Raw genomic sequence first — 18082 nt, forward strand, 5'->3', positions numbered from 1 at the left:
CAAAAGTTGTTTGTATACCATAATGTGTCTAGTCATCTGATATAAGCACAAAGAGAGGCCGTCTCCAGTGCCGGAGATACTAGTTGTTGTCTTCGTTTTGCCATATTAAATGTCATTCATATATTATCAATAATGTTCCGATAAGTCCTTTATATATCTGCAATCATAATAAGGATGATCATAAAAGATGTCTAAATTACTGGTTTTTCCTAACATTTTAATATTATTTAATGTGCCTAGTCATTTCCATATCATCTTCGCTAGCCAAGGCTTCTGATTACGTTACAGTTCGTGGAGTGTAACGTAATCAGAAGCCTTGGCTAGCGAACATGTCATATATACACAAAGACTACATCTAAAGTCAAAAGTATACTGATGTTGGTACTCTTTGTTTTGCAATAATACATGTCATTTATATGTTACGAATAATTTGCGAAAAAAAGTCCTGTATACATATATCTACGATTATTGCAATGAAAATCATGGAAGATATGACATAAATGTATGATATGAAAACATGACATATATTATGTGATTCGTAGGTGTGAACATGAAGGATAGAGAAATCTTTGTCCAAGATCTGGCCTTTCACAGCATATAACATCTTTCCTATTTTCGCACGTTTTGCAGTTGAGAAGTTGCAAGCATACCTAATGATCAGAGGAAATGCAGAATTATTATTTTTCATGAATCAATTATATTCACATGACATTTTATCTTGTAGAATTTTGTCCAATAGTTTTCTTCATTTATGTATTGTTTAACTGTAATGTGGAAAGTAATGCTCTTACATATTATAGAGACCATTTTCACACTACTCTTTATAGTATGCTATAGAAGCAAGAACACATCTGTCTAACCATACTATTACCCGCTTCTCTGTGTAATTTAAGCTCAAAATACTTCCAATACTCGGAACTTTGCAATTAGGTACTTGTAAGTAGTAATAGTACGACTTAAAAAGAACATCCTCGAGTACCTCCTTCAATACGATGCTCACAAAATATCAATCACCCCTCGTTGGTGTTAGATGTGTTCATCATTAAATGGCCTCACAAACTTGGGAGTCAAAGGTCCGACCACTAGTACCGATTGTTTCATCGTTAAGTAGGAACATCTAACTGGATTTTTTTTACCTAAACAACTTTTGTTGCATGACTGAACAAGTAAAAACAAACAATTGTCAATATCTGAATATAAAAAAAGTAAAATCTAACTTCTTTTTTGCATAACTATATATGTCAAGTACGATCAATACAATCTTTAGAACAAACGTATCACTAAATATAACTTTTGTTAGATGTAGGTTAAATACATCTATGCACCATGCTACGTCTCTGAATATAAAATGACAAACTCGTGTTATGAAAAGAAATGACTTTATTTCAGACTGATGATTTACATAATTTGTGTTGGGTATTTAGTCAATACATGTCAGTATGGATAGCCTCAGCGCCGTCTCCGAGTGACAAAATCCTTAGGTCTAAAATTTCAGTGATTTTTGACATGGAAGAAATCAGGATCAAGCCATGTTTTCGTTTTTTGTGGTATCACTCTAAAAAGTCTTGTCGCAATGAAGTTCTCCATACCAACAATGTATTCCTGGCTGGGTACATTAAAATTCTTTGCATTTTTTTACAAATCTTGACCAAAACAACAAACAAAACAAAAAAGGTTTTGACTACTTTTTATATCACGCGTATGAAATAAATCGTAACCATTCTAACATAGAGAAATCGTGATACACTATGGTTGATACATGGACGAAAAGTTTAACTTAAAGCTAACATTAGGTTATGTTGGAGAACGCAACACTTAAACATATAAACATCAAATCCAAATTCACATGAATATACTTTATACTGGTCTATATTTATCAGCTTATATACTATTGCTGTACAAAGTTACTGTTTAACACTCGGTCATCATATTAAATTATCACTTATTCAATGTTACACACATGCATACATTTCTTTAAGGGACAACAGAATTAAGGTTACAAACGAGTTTTTCACTACTTCTAAAAATGTGTATCAAGTAACAAATTTTCTATCATTTAATATTAAATGCCATTTCAAATATTAGCCTTAATTATGTAAACCTGCAGTGAGAATGAAAACAATGTCTGCATATTCAGCATGAAACGTGTGGTTAATTTTTGTATGTTCTGTACAATCGTTTCATACATCTGTATGTATAAGTTTTATGAGCTTGAAATTATATATACAGATCTTCTCTGTATCCTTGGAATATGTAATGGAAAAAAGATGTTAGTTAATTACCATGAAATTTGTTCCAATCTTATCAAACGCTACTACACATGCGTACCTGTACTTTGAAGATCTCACGCATTACATCTAAATCAAGGCCGGTCAATTTGACATTGATGATACTACCCAAATCTTTTTATTTTTCACATTGATTGATACTACCCAAATCTTTTTATTTTTCACATTGATGATACTACCCAAATATCTTTATTTTTCACATTGATGATACTACCCAAATATCTTTATTTTTCACATTGATGATACTACCCAAATCTCTGTATTTTTCACATTGATGATACTACCCAAATCTCTGTATTTTTCACATTGATGATACTACCCAAATCTCTGTATTTTTCACATTGATTGATACTACCTTTTTATCAGAGATGACAGCTGTATAAAATTCTCTATTCTAGTAGACACACATCATTTATGATCCATGACACATTCCAAGTGTGAAGAGAAGATATTTATAGTATTGTTCCATCACAGACAGGTTTAGAGGATACTTGGGAATATGTACGTACAAAAAATGATGATTACTCATCAAAACATCTATATAATAACAAAAAAATGCATACACCTCTGTTTACATGTATATCAATGTAGTACGGTCTGTTAAAATAATCATATATCTAATGAGAACAGGAACTAAAAAACAATTCTTACATCCATCTCATAATGAACAAATCTTTAAAAAAGCAAATAATTCTTAACATTTCGAATGGTACATAAGGTACATGCAATCACACCAAACATGGGAATGGAAATGGTCGACTAGATGTCTAATGCATAACTACTACACAGTGCAACCTTGTAATGAGTTGACGTAATTCGAGAACTTATAAAACCTAAGATGTACAATTCACTTACATACTTTATGATATATGCATTGTATAGTAACAAGTTATTGTCACTTGTAAATTTTCTGATTCAACTATTTCATGTTGATTCTTTTTTAATAGTTCACATTTTGGCAAAAAAAAAAACAACAACATGACTGTCTAAATATCTATTAACAAAATAAAATTCCGTATTTCCACAAGACTCTGTACTTCACTGCCTGAGTGGAAATCGAGTGATTTAATATGACCTCAATCGTGATAGAGTAATACTACCGTTTGTTTTGTAGCGATCTAACTACCAAGAATAACACTGTCCCTTTGTTCATAACAAAACAACATTTCTCCTGTTCAGCATCACTAGAATGGATAGATATATCTGAACACTGTGTGTATAGCCATGTACTAGACTACTAGAATGGATAGATATATCTGAACACTGTGTGTATAGCCATGTACTAGACTAATGGATAGATATATCTGAACACTGTGTGTATAGCCATGTGTATAGCCATGTACTAGACTAATGGATAGATATATCTGAACACTGTGAGTATAGCCATGTGTGTAGCCATGTGTATAGCCATGTGTATAGCCATGTACTAGACTAAGTGTTATTTTAACAATCTTATATATTTATATGTTTCCTTAACAAGAAGACTGTGTCAACCAAGACATTAAAGGGACAATTGTGTAGTATGTAGTTGGATAACAATCAACTTTAAATAAGGTCAAGTAGCCTCCAGATTAATTCTGGGTACATTAATACTTGTACGAACCAGGTTTGCATAATGATTATACACCCGTGACAAAAATTGGTTAAACATCACCCACTGACCTTCACACAAAGACACAGTTCCACAAACCACACTCATTAAATAGGACCCATCCCGTTATTCTCAAATGGTGAGAGAGAAAAAACAGCGAGCCTCACTTCATTTTGAATAATAATATAATATAGGTTTCAAGAAGACAACATTTACTGGTAGCATCTAACACTTTCTTGATTTAAACTCAGTGGTTACAGGATAAACATTGGTCCAGGTATCAACACAGATGGACCAGAAAATGTCTGTCGTCACACTAAACTGTTAAAGGAATCTTCACAAAGGGCAGGCGATACAGCAGCTGGGGGGGGGGGGGGGGGTATGGAGGAATACTCCAATGGCAGAGGGTCAGGAATAATGAGTGAAGAATACCCTCAAGGTCACAGCATAAATTACAGAAACAAAAATTGAATATCTAACACTTGTACGATTTATATCCAAGTGCATGATGCAGTTTAAATGTAAATGAGATCATACTGTGAACATGCATACATGCATATTCACATGTCAATAATGACAAATGAGCAAAATGAAGTAGATCTGTATTAAAACAAATCTGGATACTGCCATGCACTTAGGTTGGAATAGGAAAAATTCTGTTCATAGATGATGATAATGCCCTTTTCACAGTGCTCAATCTGTTGAAACCTCTTGGTATGTGAGAAATTAGTTTACATATAGTGGCAGTGTTATATAATTCATGAAAGGAATGTACATAACCCCTCCCTCTAGAGAATTATAACTTCCCTCCCAGATAGATCTGATTTCATTGTAAGGATTCACAGAAGTGTGCTGAACAGGTGTGTTAGCATCGTGTGGTGGAATCAACTCCCTACGATTTTTTTAGTTTCACCCCATCTGTCACTAGCGCAAATTTCTCATACAGTACTACAATCATAATCATGACGTACATCTCGAGTAACTAGGATTTTAAATTATGAAGAAAGTTACCATGACCTTGTGTATTCCATGCAACACTTACTCATTTTCACAACTAAAAAACACATATAGACTGCATGTATACATGAACATCAAATACCTAGAGACTGTCTTGAATACATACCCATGGAATAACATTTTTACTAGCATCCACATCAAAAACCGGCCTTATATGTGTCCACTGTCAAAATGGTGCAAAATCACTTTTAACACTCAGCTTACATATCAATGTAAATAAATATGCTCACTCACCCATTCATTATGGAGCAACATCTTGGCAGTTACAGAAACAGGTTTTACATCTGCTATTACAGCCTTACATTCAGCATATCGTACTTTACATATTTTAATGCAATATTTCAGCACACAACAGTAGTTCTTATATTAACTTCCTGTGACAAAAGTGTTTTTGTCTCTGTCGACTTTCCTACACAACAACCCTATTACCAAAAACCAAGAATACAAAACAGATTATTGTAGCCTAATTAGTGATAAGGAGTACATTGCAGAAAAAAGAAGCAAGGGACATAACTCTCCCAATTCTTAAAAGACTAGCTGAAATTGATATCTGGTGGGATTATGACATTACTGATTATGACATACTTTCTTAAAGTAGTCTTATGTACTTGCTAATCATGAAATCCTAATTAAATTCCGGAACTACATATGTACCACCGGTAGTCCCTGGGAGACATCGGCCCCCAATCTTCAGCACAAACTACGGTCATTCCAGTCAAAAAGGGACATTTGGACAAGGGCCTCTTTATCTCAAACAAATCCTCCTACCGACTCTCCCTGAACAACTTGCACACACAAATCATCCACAACATATCACTGCATCATTTTATGTTAACCTACAGTAATGTTGAATTAATCTTTCCTAGGCTTCCTCTTTCTTGGTGATGATCTCCTAAAAAGAAATAAAAGAAAATAAGTCATTGCCCGAGCTTGGAGTAGAAACATGGTCTAGTATTTATGCTGTAAATAAGAATCCTCTTTTAATCTCGATATTTTAAGTTGTACCATTGACAACTCCAGCATTTACAATGACCTTTCTTAATCAACAGAACCTGAATTATTTAATAGTTGTTATTGCATGATGAATTGAGATTGTTGTGAAATAATAAGAACACATGGAAGGGAAAATGTCACAGAATTGAGACTGTGAAAGGTGTATACTAACAGTTAATGTAGGTAAACTGTGAAAGGTGTATACTAACAGTTAATGTAGGTAAACTGTGAAAGGTGTATACTAACGGTTAATGTAGGTACACAGATCTGTATTAGCAGTGAATGTTGATTAATCAATGTTAGAGTTACGGTAGTTCATAAAGAGACACATCTGGAATCCAGATGCTAACGATGTATGTAGAACACAAAGGATCACACTGACCTAGGCGAATCTTTTTTGGATGTATCCGCAGCTTCTTCTGTTTCCTCTTCATCTTCCTCATCTGCATCATTTGTCTGTGAGTAAATGTATTGTTTGTAATCAATCTAATAAATATTATGACATTTAAAAAATTATTTTTTTTTAGAATTTACAGGTCAAATGTTCTCTCTATAGAGAAGAGATGGATAGTTTTTGCATCAATGCTACATGAATATACTGTAAATTCTGAGTAAAAATCAATCCAGCAAATCAATGATGAAGTTTTGTACCTCATCTGCCTCGAGATCTGCCTTGGACTTCCTGGTTAGTGGAGGGTTATCTCCCCCTGGTCCAACTTCTTCCTCCTCTTCCTCTCCTTCGTCGCCCTCTGCCTTCTCTTCAGCCTCATCCGGAGTTGCTTCATCTGTCTTCTTCTTGTGACTCTGGATCTTCTCAGGCTGCAAAACCAGTTTACTATTAGTTCATAAAATATTAAGGGGTGATAATCAGTACACTTAATCCTTGTTATGGCAGAAGCTAAATTTACGGTCAGGATTATTGTGATATTATGGATACGTTAATGACATCTTTAGTTAGTACAAAGCTTAAGCACTAATTATTAAGTTGGGTTTTGTTTCTCATAATTTTCAGAGAAAATAGTCTATATGCTGCAAAACAGTATCTCAGCTAGAAAACTTATTGAATTTTATAATCAGGCTATAATTATATTATTTTTTTCTTTGTTCATAATTTTCAGAGAAAAAAAATCTGGTAATTATAATTAATTGAATGAATAGCCTCTGATAATATTTTTTTTCTTTTTTTTTCAGTTTTCTGAGAAAAATGTCTATATGCTTAACAACAGTATATCAGCATGATAACTAATTATGAATAGTGTAAGAGTGTAATCCTGAACATTGACATAAAATTTAGCTTCTGAAAATCTGCAGAAAAAATGTATTTTTGTTACAACATCTCTTTAGTAGATGAAGAAACAACTGCTGCATTTACTTTTAAACTCAACATTCATGTTGACAATTAAGTACATAAATCACATCCAAGAATCAAAAACCTGTTTTTCTGCAGACATATATTTATAAAATGTACTTTAGCCAAACTAGGAATGCAATGCTGTTTCACTGTTTGGATAATAAATTGAAATTATTTAATTAATAAAATTAATATTTTCAGACATAATCATAGTGTGGAAGATATTTTGAATAAATCTAAATGGTTTCAATGAACTTTACATGAAATAATTAAACCATCTTTTTAAGCAAATATGTGCAAATGATGCATTTTAGATAAGGTTAAGAACTGTTTATTATCACATCAACCTGGATGAAAAAAAATTAGTTCAACAACAACAATTCACAATATTAAACTCATGCATTGTTACATGATTAATATATACTGACTACTGGAATAAGACCAGTTTCATAATGATTATCAGTTAAATGTCATCTTTTTTTCTTTATCACTGTACTGGCATTATAAATAAGTCCTATTAAGTAGTTTTGAAATCAAAACTAAATTATTAAATTAGTTAACATATCCTCAAACGGATCTACCTCCCATGTCAAGTGTCACACGTAGAACCTTGGGACCCATCTGAAGGGATTTACCTTACCACAGTGTGGTGTAAAGTCTGAAGGGATTCACCTTACCACAGTGTGGTGTAAAGTAAATCTGAAGGGATTCACCTTACCAGTGTGGTGTAAAGTAAATCTGAAGGGATTTACCTTACCACAGTGTGGTGTAAAGTAGATCTGAAGGGATTTACCTTACCACAGTGTGGTGTAAAGTAGATCTGAAGGGATTCACCTTACCAGTGTGGTGTAAAGTAGATCTGAAGGGATTTACCTTACCACAGTGTGGTGTAAAGTAAATCTGAAGGGATTTACCTTACCACAGTGTGGTGTAAAGTAAATCTGAAGGGATTCACCTTACCACAGTGTGGTGTAAAGTAAATCTGAAGGGATTCACATTACCACAGTGTGGTGTAAAGTAAATCTGAAGGGATTCACCTTACCACAGTGTGGTGTAAAGTAAATCTGAAGGGATTCACCTTACCACAGTGTGGTGTAAAGTAAATCTGAAGGGATTCACCTTACCGCAGTGTGGTGTAAAGTAAATCTGAAGGGATTCACCTTACCACAGTGTGGTGTAAAGTAAATCTGAAGGGATTTACATTACCACAGTGTGGTGTAAAGTAAATCTGAAGGGATTTACATTACCACAGTGTGGTGTAAAGTAAATCTGAAGGGATTTACCTTACCACAGTGTGGTGTTAAGTCTGAAGGGATTCACCTTACCACAGTGTGGTGTAAAGTAAATCTGAAGGGATTCACCTTACCACGGTGTGGTGTAAAGTAAATCTGAAGGGATTCACCTTACCACAGTGTGGTGTAAAGTAGATCTGAAGGGATTTACCTTACCACAGTGTGGTGTAAAGTAAATCTGAAGGGATTCACCTTACCACGGTGTGGTGTAAAGTAAATCTGAAGGGATTCACCTTACCACAGTGTGGTGTAAAGTAAATCTGAAGGGATTTACCTTACCACAGTGTGGTGTTAAGTCTGAAGGGATTCACCTTACCACAGTGTGGTGTAAAGTAAATCTGAAGGGATTCACCTTACCACGGTGTGGTGTAAAGTAAATCTGAAGGGATTCACCTTACCACAGTGTGGTGTAAAGTAGATCTGAAGGGATTTACCTTACCACAGTGTGGTGTAAAGTAAATCTGAAGGGATTCACCTTACCACAGTGTGGTGTAAAGTCTGAAGGGATTCACCTTACCACAGTGTGGTGTAAAGTAAATCTGAAGGGATTTACCTTACCACGGTGTGGTGTAAAGTAAATCTGAAGGGATTTACCTTACCACAGTGTGGTGTAAAGTAAATCTGAAGGGATTCACCTTACCACAGTGTGGTGTAAAGTAAATCTGAAGGGATTTACCTTACCACAGTGTGGTGTAAAGTAAATCTGAAGGGATTTACCTTACCACAGTGTGGTGTTAAGTCTGAAGGGATTCACCTTACCACAGTGTGGTGTAAAGTAAACCTGAAGGGATTTACCTTACCACAGTGTGGTGTAAAGTAAATCTGAAGGGATTTACCTTACCACGGTGTGGTGTAAAGTAAATCTGAAGGGATTCACCTTACCACAGTGTGGTGTAAAGTAAATCTGAAGGGATTCACCTTACCACAGTGTGGTGTAAAGTAAATCTGAAGGGATTCACCTTACCACAGTATGGTGTAAAGTAAATCTGAAGGGATTCACCTTACCACAGTGTGGTGTAAAGTAGATCTGAAGGGATTTACCTTACCACAGTGTGGTGTAAAGTAGATCTGAAGGGATTTACCTTACCACAGTGTGGTGTAAAGTAGATCTGAAGGGATTCACCTTACCACAGTGTGGTGTAAAGTCTGAAGGGATTCACCTTACCACAGTGTGGTGTAAAGTAAATCTGAAGGGATTCACCTTACCACGGTGTGGTGTAAAGTAAATCTGAAGGGATTCACCTTACCACAGTGCGGTGTAAAGTAGATCTGAAGGGATTTACCTTACCACAGTGTGGTGTTAAGTCTGAAGGGATTTACCTTACCACGGTGTGGTGTAAAGTAGATCTGAAGGGATTTACCTTACCACGGTGTGGTGTAAAGTAAATCTGAAGGGATTTACCTTACCACAGTGCGGTGTAAAGTAAATCTGAAGGGATTCACCTTACCACAGTGTGGTGTAAAGTAAATCTGAAGGGATTCACCTTACCACAGTGTGGTGTAAAGTAAATCTGAAGGGATTTACCTTACCACAGTGTGGTGTAATAAATCTGAAGGGATTTACCTGACCACAGTGTGGTGTAAAGTAAATCTGAAGGGATTCACCTTACCACAGTGTGGTGTAAAGTAAATCTGAAGGGATTTACCTTACCACAGTGTGGTGTAAAGTACATCTGAAGGGATTTACCTTACCGCAGTGTGGTGTAAAGTTAACCTGATTTACACCAGCTGTTTAGGACTGATAAAGCCATTAGGAGATATCCACTACTCCTTATAAAGATAGGGGTGTATGTTAAACCTCATTTAAATTCTGACATGTCATTTCTATGTGACCTACAGAGCTGTAATGATCCACTGATTAACCAAATACAACTGTCATTGGAATACAGGGTCCAGAACTTGGTTAACAAGAGGCCCAAAGGGCCTGCAACGCTCAACTGGATATTTCAGCAATTATTGCAACATAAACTAATCGAAGTTATACCAGGTATTTCAAATGTTTTCCTACTCTTGAACTGCCTCTGCCAACAATAGTTCAAACTACAGGTGGACCATATCCTGTTGTTCTTCAAAAAGAAAAAGATTTCTAAAAAAAAAATGTTTTTGCTATACTTTTCCAACCCCAACAGGGTCACATCTTCCACTTATACAACATTAGATTTTCTTTACCCAGTAATGCTCCAGACCAAATTTCACCAAAATACATTCAGTTGTTCGAAACTAGTAGGGATTTAAAGGATTTACCTCAATTTCCCCTATTGGGCCCGGCCCCTCCAGCCCCAGGGAAGCCACACCCTACATTATACAATGTTTTAATCTCCTTTGCCAAATAATGCTCCAGACCAAGTTTCATCAAAATCGATTCTGGCGTTCAAGACTAGCAGGGATTTAAAGGATTTACCTCAATTTCCCCTACTGGGCCCCGAACCTCTGGCCCCAGAGGAGCCACACCCTCCATTTATATAACGTTTGATCTCCTTTGCCCAATAATGTTCCAGATCAAATTTCATCAAAATCTATTCAGATGTTTAGGACTAGTATGAATTTAAAGGAAATGTTGCCGGACGCCAGATGAAAAACATACGACGGACGCTGCACCATGGCATAACCTCACCGGCTCTTCGGGCCAGGTGAGCTAAAAATCTCATTTATCATGTGATATTCATGGCAAAAGAAAGTGGAATAGGTTTTTTCATTACATATTATACAGTTATACTAATTAATATGGACAGTGTTTTTGTCTGGTAATATCTTATATATATATATCCAGGAATTTAATCATGATTTACAATGGATTAATTCATGCACATGAGATTAATTCATGCACATGAATTGAGAAGAAAGTCCACATTAAGACTTGAGGGCAGTTGTCCTAAGACATCCAGGTGCTATCTGAAGTGTTAGACAAACATTAAGGCAGCAGTACCGTTATTGGTCCGGTCCTTGGGCAAAGACAGATGGACAGCAGGAGTACTGGCAGTAAAAGAACTACTATATAAATGGCCCAGAGCCACGGATGTTGGTCGGCAGCTGTATGCAGGGTCTTCCAGAGGCTCTTCTGTATCCACAACAAAACCAACATGTCAACATGCTTTACATTTAAACGCACCACTGAAGAGAGACTGTTTTAACCATGAAGGTGTGTATCTGTTTACAAAACTGTCCATTTTTGACAATCACATACTTTTTCTTTTAATCCAAAAATTTGATCGGAAAAGAAATGAAAACAGATACTGAGGACCAGGGTTAAAACATTTCTCCTCCAGTGGAAGCTGTACAACATCAACACACAGCATCAGGACACTCAGCCTTTCCCTGCCATTATCACTAGCACTGCCAGTCAGGTAGAGGGTACCAATGCTGTGAGTTACATACATATCTATCCTATCCTTAACCTAGGGCTTACCTCTGATTTAGACATACAGCAATAAGCTATAATCAGAACTATCGGCAGTACAACTACTATCAGAATGACTGCCCATATCCAAGGCCTATCCTTGGTAGCATCTAACACTGCATCAACAACACTTCTCTGAAAAGTCAGGGCAGAAATTCATGTTAACATATCATCAATGTAATCTATCAGACTGGACGCGTGTATATTTACTTCTTTAATAACAATAACCCACAGAATCTATATTTCTAAAGGAACTAAAGACACTTAGAGGTAAGCAAATTCATTTGATAAAGAATTATATTGTTTTTATACACAACTTTACTTAGATAATGTGACTAGTATTTCTTCAGTAATAAACATGTTAGTATAATAGTGATATATACTTCTGCTACAACTGATCATCTGAAAGCAAGTTCCAGTACTAATAGTAGATTTTGATGAGTAAGGTCAATATTGATGACTTATGTTTACTGAAAAAGAGTTCTATTCAGTTGGATATATGGATGAAATCTGACATGTTTGCTGATCAGAGTTCTAGAAAGACAGATTTGGATGAAATCTGACATATATATATGTTAACTGATCAAAAATTCCTAGTTTAAACATAGATTTGGATGAAATCTGACGTATGTTTGCTGATCAAAAGTTCCTAGTAAGGTATATTTGGATGACATCTGACATATGTTTGCTGATCAAAAGTTCCTAGTAGGATAGATTTTAATGAAATCCAACAGTTCCTAGTAAAGTATATTTGGATGACATCTGACATATGTTTGCTGATCAAAAGTTCCTAGTAGGATAGATTTTAATGAAATCCAACAGTTCCTAGTAAGTTAGATTTGGTTCCAGAGTTCTAGAAAGATAAATTTGGATGTAATCTGACACATGTTTGCTGATCAAGAGTTCCTAGTAAGGTATATGTAGATGTAACCTGATGTATGTTTGCAGATTAGGAGTTCCAAGTAAGGTATATGTAGATGTAACCTGACATATGTTTGCTGATTAAGAGTTCCTAGTAAGGTATATTTAGATGTAATCTGACACATGTTTGCTGATCAAGAGTTCCTAGTAAGGTATATTTAGATGTAATCTGACATGTTTGTAGATCAAGAGTTCCTAGTAAGATATATTTAGATGTAATCTGACATGTTTTTTTATCAAGAGTTCCTAGTAAGGTATATTTAGATGTAACCTGATGTATGTTTGCAGATAAGTTCTCAGTAATGGAGATTTGCATGTAACACAGGTTCAGCCTACCCCTGACTTGGCCTTCTCCTGTGCAGATTTTATCTCCCAAGTCTCCGCGGCCCACTGTTCAGCTACAGATTTGTCGTCTGTGATCAGGAAGTTGTCAAATACTATGTCATCATTCATGGACCATAACTCAAGTCCCACAGCACCCTGTTACAGAAATTAACATTCACTAACAATAAAGACATGTTTCTACTTCCAATAACTACAAAAATTATAACCATTACCAAATACATGTCCGGTTCAACATGTAAAAACCTCAAATATCATGGTATAGAAAACTGCTTTGATCCGAGCAAATGATATTTCTATTTATTGCAAAAAATATATCTTATAAGGTTTCTTTTTTAACTAAAAAGAACAAATAAAAATTTGTTTTTCTAAACTTACAATGGGGGTCATTTTGTATGGCTCAAGATCCTCAAAGTAGGCAGGGTTGTCTATTTTCCTTGGCTTCCATACCCCCTAAAAAGAAAAAACAAATAAGTGTACTTTTATCAATAATAACTTTCAATCTAACATTTACTACTAATTAATATAAGGTCGTTTCAAATCAAGAATTACTTCACAAGAGATTACAAACTATCTTTAAACTAAAACATATCTTCAAGACATGATATAAACCCTAAGTTAGAAAACTGGAATAAAATAGAATTTAACCACCCTATATGGATTAGCTTGTATCAGGAACAGAAAGTAGTAAAGAAAAACTTTTACTGTAAGGTCCATTAATCTCTACAGGTTATTCCAGTAAATCATCACATGGAGGACACAATAAACGATGGATGCTGGAGAAAATAGGGCTCATATATGGTAGCATTTGAATTAAATCACTTCTCTCAGTGGTTCAGGCTTGATGAACCTACAGAACACCTGTAGATATTTCACTAGAATAGCCCTTAACTAGAACATGTAATCACTCATGATTTGAAAAGAAGAATTCTGCTCTTTTTTATTTCCCTTAATAATCCATAACTTGACTATTTTGAGAGAAATGCATTTTTTGTTTTCGTTTTTAATTTCTAATATAGTTCTGAAGGTTTTTTGACTATTAAAATTCTCTTATTTACCTGGTAGTCTGGGTTATCAATGATAGGGGCAGACCACTTGCCCTTGTATTTTGGGTTTTTGACGCTTGGTTTCTCCCATTTACCACAACCTGGAGCATTCTCACACTTGGGGTTGTCTGTGAAAGAAACAAACATGTATCAAATTAAGATTATCAATTAGACAAAGGCCAATACAATGACAATCTTTGATCACCATTATTTGTAGTACTTACTGATGAGAGCAGCCTCCCAGTCACCGTCCATGTCGTCGTCCCTGTCAAAGAAAACAAGACATCTGACTTCATCTTAACAAAAATATTCTATATTGTTAATAATACTATCATATCTCAAACATTAAAAGACTATTACTGCTTGATAAGATATTAGATAAAGCATTCTATTTTTCCAGCAAGAAAAAATTAGCTCTGAATGTTCCATAAAATTATCAATACCTTCTACCATTAATTTAATTACGCTCTTCCCTGCTTCACAATGCTATTTCACCATTAAGTGTGTTAACATCACAATAAGTGATTGTCTGAAAGTCTCTGTGTAAGATTATAAGAGAGTTTACCAATCATCTGGTTTCTCTGCTGCTGGGTCAGGAACAAGCTCAGATTCCTCTTCCAGCCAACCACTGGGCATAACAGCATCCTCATCCACAATCTTCTCAGGCTCACTTTCATCCCTGTCAGAAGACAACACATCCTGTACATTACATTACACAAACAATATGTGACATACCCTCAAAGCCAGATGTATCACACTGTTGTCAATAAAATGTTGGGAATTATTCACTAAACTGAAAGTATTGTATACCATAACAGGGTACCTTTAATGAGAAAACCTAAAACAATCAATGTAGAAATATTATTGTTACTCTGGTAAAAACCCTGGTAGGAACCCCGATACCACTGTAGGAGCCTTGGTAAGAACCCTGGTAAGAACCTTGGTAAGAACCTTGATAAGAACCCTGGTTAGATCCCTTGTAAGAACCCTGGTAAGAACCCTGGTAGGAACCCTGGTAGGAACCCCGATACGATTTTAGGAGCCATGCTAAGAGCCCTGGTAGAACCTTGATAAGAATCTTGGTAAGAACCTTAAAAGAACCCTGGTTAGAACCCTAGTAAGAACCCTAGTAAGAACCTTAGTAAGAACCCTGGTAAGAACCCTTGGTAAGAACCTTGGTAAGAATCCTGGTTAGAACCCTGGTAAGAACCCTGGTAAGAACCCTGGTAGGAACCCTGGTAAGAACCTTAGTAAGAACCCTGGTTAGAACCTTGGTAAGAACCTTGGTAAGAACCTTGATAAGAACCCTAGTAAGAACCTTGGTAAGAACCCTGGTAAGAACCGTGGTTAGAACCTTGGTAAGAACCCTTGGTAAGAACCTTGGTAAGAACCCTGGTAAGAACCTTAGTAAGAACCCTGGTTAGAACCTTGGTAAGAACCCTTGGTAAGAACCCTGGTAAGAACCCTGGTAAGAACCTTGGTAAGAACCCTGGTAAGAACCTTGGTTAGAACCCTGGTAAGAACCCTGGTTAGAACCGTGGTAAGAACCCTTGTAAGAACCCTGGTTAGAACCCTGGTTAGAAGCCTGGTTACAACCCTGGTTAGAACCCTGGTAAGAACCCTGGTAAGAACCCTGGTTAGAACCCTGGTTAGAACCCTGGTAAGAACCCTGGTAAGAACCTTGGTAAGAACCCTGGTTAGAACCCTGGTAAGAACCTTGGTAAGAACCCTGGTAAGAACCTTGATAAGAACCCTGGTTAGAACCCTGGTAAGAACCCTGGTAAGAACCTTGGTAAGAACCCTGGTAAGAACCCTGGTAAGAACCCTGGTTAGAACCCTGGTAAGAACCCTGGTAAGAACCTGGTAAGAACCTGGTAAGAACCTGGTAAGAACCTTGGTAGGAACCTGGTAAGAACCTTGGTAAGAACCCTGGTAAGAACCTTGGTAAGAACCTGGTAAGAACCTTGGTAAGAACCTGGTAAGAACCCTGGTAAGAACCCTGGTTAGAACCGTGGTAAGAACCCTGGTAAGAACCCTGGTAAGAACCTTGGTTAGAACCCTGGTTAGAACCCTGGTAAGAACCTTGGTTAGAACCCTGGTAAGAACCCTGGTTAGAACCGTGGTAAGAACCCTTGTAAGAACCCTTGTAAGAACCCTGGTTAGAACCCTGGTTAGAACCCTGGTAAGAACCCTGGTAAGAACCCTGGTTAGAACCCTGGTAAGAACCCTGGTAAGAACCTTGGTAAGAACCCTGGTTAGGAACCCTGGTAAGAACCTTGGTAAGAACCCTGGTAAGAACCCTGGTAAGAACCTTGGTAAGAACCCTGGTTAGAACCCTGGTAAGAACCCAGGTAAGAACCCAGATAGAACCCAGATAGAACCCTAGTAAGAACCCAGATAGAACCAATATAAACTTACCAGTCTTCTGGCTTTTTTGCTGAAGGATCTTGGATTCTGAAAAAAAAATACAATTAAAAACATTTAGTACATATAAACCCATCATCTGTGCACAGATTTACTAATTGTAAGCAAGAAATTAATTCTAAGTTCCTAAATATCATGGTATGTCTGGGTGTGTATGGATGGATAGGCAGCTGCTTGCAGAAACTAGAGCTGTCACCGAGGGGGTGACAAATATACCCCCCGCTTTTCCATGATTGGTTTGGATACTTTGTGAAGCTGCCTATTTATGGTACTATAACCAAATCAAACATGTTCTATGTTTAGGTAAGAACTAAGTGAATGCATAGCAGAACAAAATTTTGCTCGTTTTGAAAGAAAAAGGGGCATTACTCTATTAGAACTGGTAATTCGGCAAAATCTTTGCATAGACCTAAGCCTCATAGGGTCCTCTAACTACATGTACATACCAAATTTTAGTAAAATCCATTGAAAACAAAGCAAATGCATAGCTGCACAAGCTAAGGTTTTGTCGGAAGAAGCCGTTACTGAAGACACAACTTCATGCCATCCTTCAACTTTGTATAAAGTTTCAAGAAAATCCATCAAAAACTAAGTGAATGCATAGCCGGAAAAAATTATGACACATTTTGTATGAAAAAGGACCATAACTCTGTTAAAAAGGGCTAAAGTAGCATAATTTGTTTAAAAGGACTACTTGGGGAAAATCACAACACCATATGGTCTTTTAACTGTGCACCAATTTTGTGAAAACTGAGGAAATGCATAACTGGACAAAATTATAACCATTTTTCAAATAAAATGGCACAACTAGGTAAAAAACATTTTTTCGGAAAAAGCATTTACTGGAGGCACAAGTGCATGCAGTCCTTCAACTGTGTAAAAAGTTTCAAGAAAATCCATTGAAAACAAAGCAAATGCATAGCCGGACAAGCTAGTAACCATTTTTTACATAAAGGGGCATAACTCTGTGAAAAGGTTTTTTTAGGAAGAAGCTGTTACTGGAGACACAACTTCATGCCATCCTTCAACTCTGTATAAAGTTTCAAGAAAATCCATCAAAAACTAAGTGAATGCATAGCCGGACAAAATTATGACACATTTTGTATGAAAAAAGGGCATAACTCTTTTAAAAAGGGCTAAATCGCAAAATCACTGCAGGGGACACAAGTTCATATGGTCTTCTAACTATATACCAAATTTGAATGAAATCCATAAAGAAATGAGCGAATGCATAGCCGGACAAATTTTGTGACAGACGGACGGACAAGGTGATTCCAGTATACCCTCCCCCCCCCCCCCCCCCCCCCCCCTAACTTCGTTGCGGGGGATATAATAAAGCAATTACTATATTCTAAACCTTAACTAATCAAAGTCTATATTCTAAACCTTAACTAATCAAGGTATAATTTATGTATCAACC

At 36.3% G+C, this 18082-nt stretch overlaps 1 protein-coding gene and 1 long non-coding RNA gene across 4 annotated transcripts in view; both read right to left on the reverse strand.

The window, feature by feature from the left end:
• Positions 1-1362: 1362 nt before the first annotated feature.
• Positions 1363-18082, reverse strand: part of LOC117328728 (calnexin-like) — a 40297-nt gene continuing 23577 nt past the window's right edge. The window contains exons 13-22 of one of the 2 annotated variants that reach the window (XM_033886221.1): positions 16657-16692; positions 14804-14917; positions 14463-14503; positions 14251-14366; positions 13571-13645; positions 13187-13330; positions 11459-11590; positions 6541-6708; positions 6272-6345; positions 1363-5788 (exon numbers count right to left, since the gene is read on the reverse strand). In XM_033886221.1, the coding sequence (XP_033742112.1) occupies positions 5749-5788; positions 6272-6345; positions 6541-6708; positions 11459-11590; positions 13187-13330; positions 13571-13645; positions 14251-14366; positions 14463-14503; positions 14804-14917; positions 16657-16692 (940 nt within the window). In that variant the 3' untranslated portion in view covers positions 1363-5748. Of the gene's footprint in view, positions 5789-6271; positions 6346-6540; positions 6709-11458; positions 11591-11938; positions 12065-13186; positions 13331-13570; positions 13646-14250; positions 14367-14462; positions 14504-14803; positions 14918-16656; positions 16693-18082 lie in introns of both variants that reach the window. The other variant, XM_033886223.1, reaches the window with a different exon arrangement.
• LOC117328729 lies at positions 6715-11447 on the reverse strand. Of its 2 annotated transcripts, XR_004533030.1 has the most exons (4): positions 9693-11447; positions 8844-9614; positions 8561-8806; positions 6715-8113 (listed from the first exon to the last, which is right to left on the reverse strand). It is a non-coding gene; the product is annotated as an uncharacterized LOC117328729 (long non-coding RNA). The 2 variants fall into 2 exon arrangements; XR_004533031.1 differs by lacking the exon at positions 9693-11447 and having other exon boundaries at positions 8561-8683; positions 8844-9686.

This window comes from Pecten maximus, chromosome 6 (genome assembly GCF_902652985.1).
Source record: "Pecten maximus chromosome 6, xPecMax1.1, whole genome shotgun sequence".
Taxonomy (NCBI): Eukaryota; Metazoa; Mollusca; class Bivalvia; order Pectinida; family Pectinidae; genus Pecten; species Pecten maximus.